At 29.2% G+C, this 2,559-nt stretch overlaps 1 protein-coding gene across 1 annotated transcript in view; it reads left to right on the top strand.

Annotated features, from left to right (window-relative positions):
* The window catches only part of LOC105163843 (probable LRR receptor-like serine/threonine-protein kinase At1g06840), a 13,304-nt gene extending 12,537 nt beyond the window's left edge, over positions 1 to 767 (top strand). Inside the window, exon 21 of the mRNA XM_011082334.2 lies at positions 127 to 767. Coding sequence (XP_011080636.1) covers positions 127 to 501 — 375 coding nt within the window. The 3' untranslated portion in view covers positions 502 to 767. The remainder of the gene's footprint in view (positions 1 to 126) is intronic.

Below are 2,559 nucleotides of genomic sequence, written 5' to 3'. Positions count from 1 at the left end.
ATCATGTTAACGGCTTTCATTGCCTACTTCTACGTCATTCCAATAGTTCAATCCAACTAAAATACTTCAAAGTTTGTTTTTGGATGGGGTGAACTTCTTTTCTCTCATTGTTGACTATCTCCTCAGGTCAAAACTGCATACCGTTCAGGCATGATATTCTCAGTCATTGACGAGCGGATGGGCTCTTATCCTTCCGAATGTGTTGAAAAGTTTGTTATTCTAGCGCTCAAGTGTTGCCAAGACGAAACGGATGAGAGGCCTTCAATGGCAGTAGTGGTCAGAGAACTTGAAAACATATGGAGCATGATGCCAGAATCTGATTCCAAGATAACGGAATCCGTAGTCAGCAAGCCTGAAATGGTGCCGACTCCACCGTCATCAATATCATCATCATCATCAATATCATCATCAACGTCTACATTGAGGACTCCTTATGTTTCACAAGATGTCTCCAGCAGCGATCTTGTCAGTGGAGCCATCCCCACCGTTGCTCCCAGGTGATTTCCATCAATGGTGTTTTGTCATAGTTCTCTGTACAGTGATTATTTTAGTTGCATTTGTGCATCAGCAGAAAACAGCTTACTGGTTTTAGTGTAGAGACATAGATTGTATCAGATTGGGTCAAATGCAACACATCTCCATTTGAAAAATACTGATGAGCAGAAAATCTCCTAAAACAATGGAATTGCTGAACTTTAAAACTTGTTATTCTTGTATAAGATAAATTACATTAACACCGTGTGAGGTCAAGTCAAATTATATAAACACCTCCTGTATTGTGCAAATTACAATTAAATCCCCGACGGATGTTAGTGTAATGTTTTTCAAGAGGTATTTGTGTAAGTAAGAGGGTGTAGTTGTAATTCAATTATAACCTTAGGGGTCTAGCCGCAATTTTATTAAAAAAAGGGGTGTCTGTGTATTTTGGCCTAATTTCAAGGGATGCCAATGTAATTTACCTTAAGAAAAATGAAAGTAAAAAGGGATGTATATTAAGAAGTTTTATATTTGGTTAGGGATTCGACTTGTCAATGAGTAGGTATTACCCTATTCATACCCAAAAAATAATTTTCATATCGATATCCATATCCATATCCTATCCTACATCCTAAAAATGAGTGGGTATGAATAGAGTTTGATGTCCTAAAATACCTGTGGGTATAGGTAATGGCTTAATACGCTAAAATACTCATGTATTGATAGTCTAATGTCCAAAGATATATATTTATATAGTAATTTAAAATTGTTAAATTTATCGGCTAAATTTATTTAATATTTGAAAATTTTAAATAGTATATTATCGTTCATTACATGTTTTATTTATATTAATTACTTATTGAAGTTTTAATCAAATATGTTAAGAGTTTTTCATATTAATTCTGTAATTACTCAAAATTAATTGTATGATCAAATTAAGCAAAATTTAACTTGACATTTAGGAAATAAAAGAATATAGACGCAAATTAATTTAGTTAAATTCGAGTAATATATTGAATAAATAAAATTTATTCGAACTCAAATTATTAAAAATCATCAAATCAAAGTTGAATGCAAATATAAATTCAAACAGTACTTATGAGGTTTACATGAAAGTCAGATATGTTATACTTAATTTCATTTATTTTTATCAACTCTTTTCATTCTTAGTTTGAACTTTTCTCGATATCATAAATAATTAATACTATTAACCAGACGGGTCTTAAGAATCCACTAAACAACTCTTACGTCTTCATTGCTTGACTTGAATGTAAATTTAAATTTGAGAACTTTTAATTTTTTAAAACATATTGTAAAAGAAAAAACAAATGGGTCTTAAATAAGTAAGACCGAAACCGTATCCAATTTTTTTTTGGTATAATTTGGGTAAGATCCTATGGGTATTTTATAGGATAAGGTATAGGTAGAGAATGAAAAAAAATGCTATGGGTATTAGTTGGGTCCGTATCCGAGAAGGGTGATACCCGTCCATTGACAGGCCTAATTAAGAAAAATAAATGAAGGAGAAATGAAGCTGAATGTATATTTTAATTTTTTTAGCAATTTAAAATTATTTTATTATTAACTTATTATTTCTAATACAAAATAATAAGAAAACGGTTAGTTGATAAAAGTTTAAAAAAATAATTTTTTATTCAAAATTTATTTTCTTCATAAAAAAAACACGGGAAAGTATTTAAAATTTAATTGTCTTTCAATTATAGTCGTACCAAATAATTAAAGAAATATCATTCGTTTTCTTCGTTTTCATTTCTCATTTATTTTCACTGAACCAAATAAAACCTAATTGAAAGGGCAACAACACCCTTAATTGGGAGATAGTGATTTTCTTTTTTTAAAAAAAAATATTAGAGATTTTATAAATATTTTTTTATAAGAATTATTAGATTTATATGAAATAATGTTAAATAACATAATTTTGTAGGGGCATTTTACTTCTTGTGACAAAACATTATGAAAAACAATAAAAACTATCTAATATTTATTTTTTTTTTAATAAAATCAGTTCAATAAATGAGAATGATGTTCAAGAGTAGGACATAAATATAATATAAACAAAAT

This window comes from Sesamum indicum, linkage group LG6 (assembly GCF_000512975.1).
Source record: "Sesamum indicum cultivar Zhongzhi No. 13 linkage group LG6, S_indicum_v1.0, whole genome shotgun sequence".
Taxonomy (NCBI): Eukaryota; Viridiplantae; Streptophyta; class Magnoliopsida; order Lamiales; family Pedaliaceae; genus Sesamum; species Sesamum indicum.
Note: the sequence above shows the minus strand (reverse complement) of the source record. Positions and strands in the feature narration are given on the sequence as shown.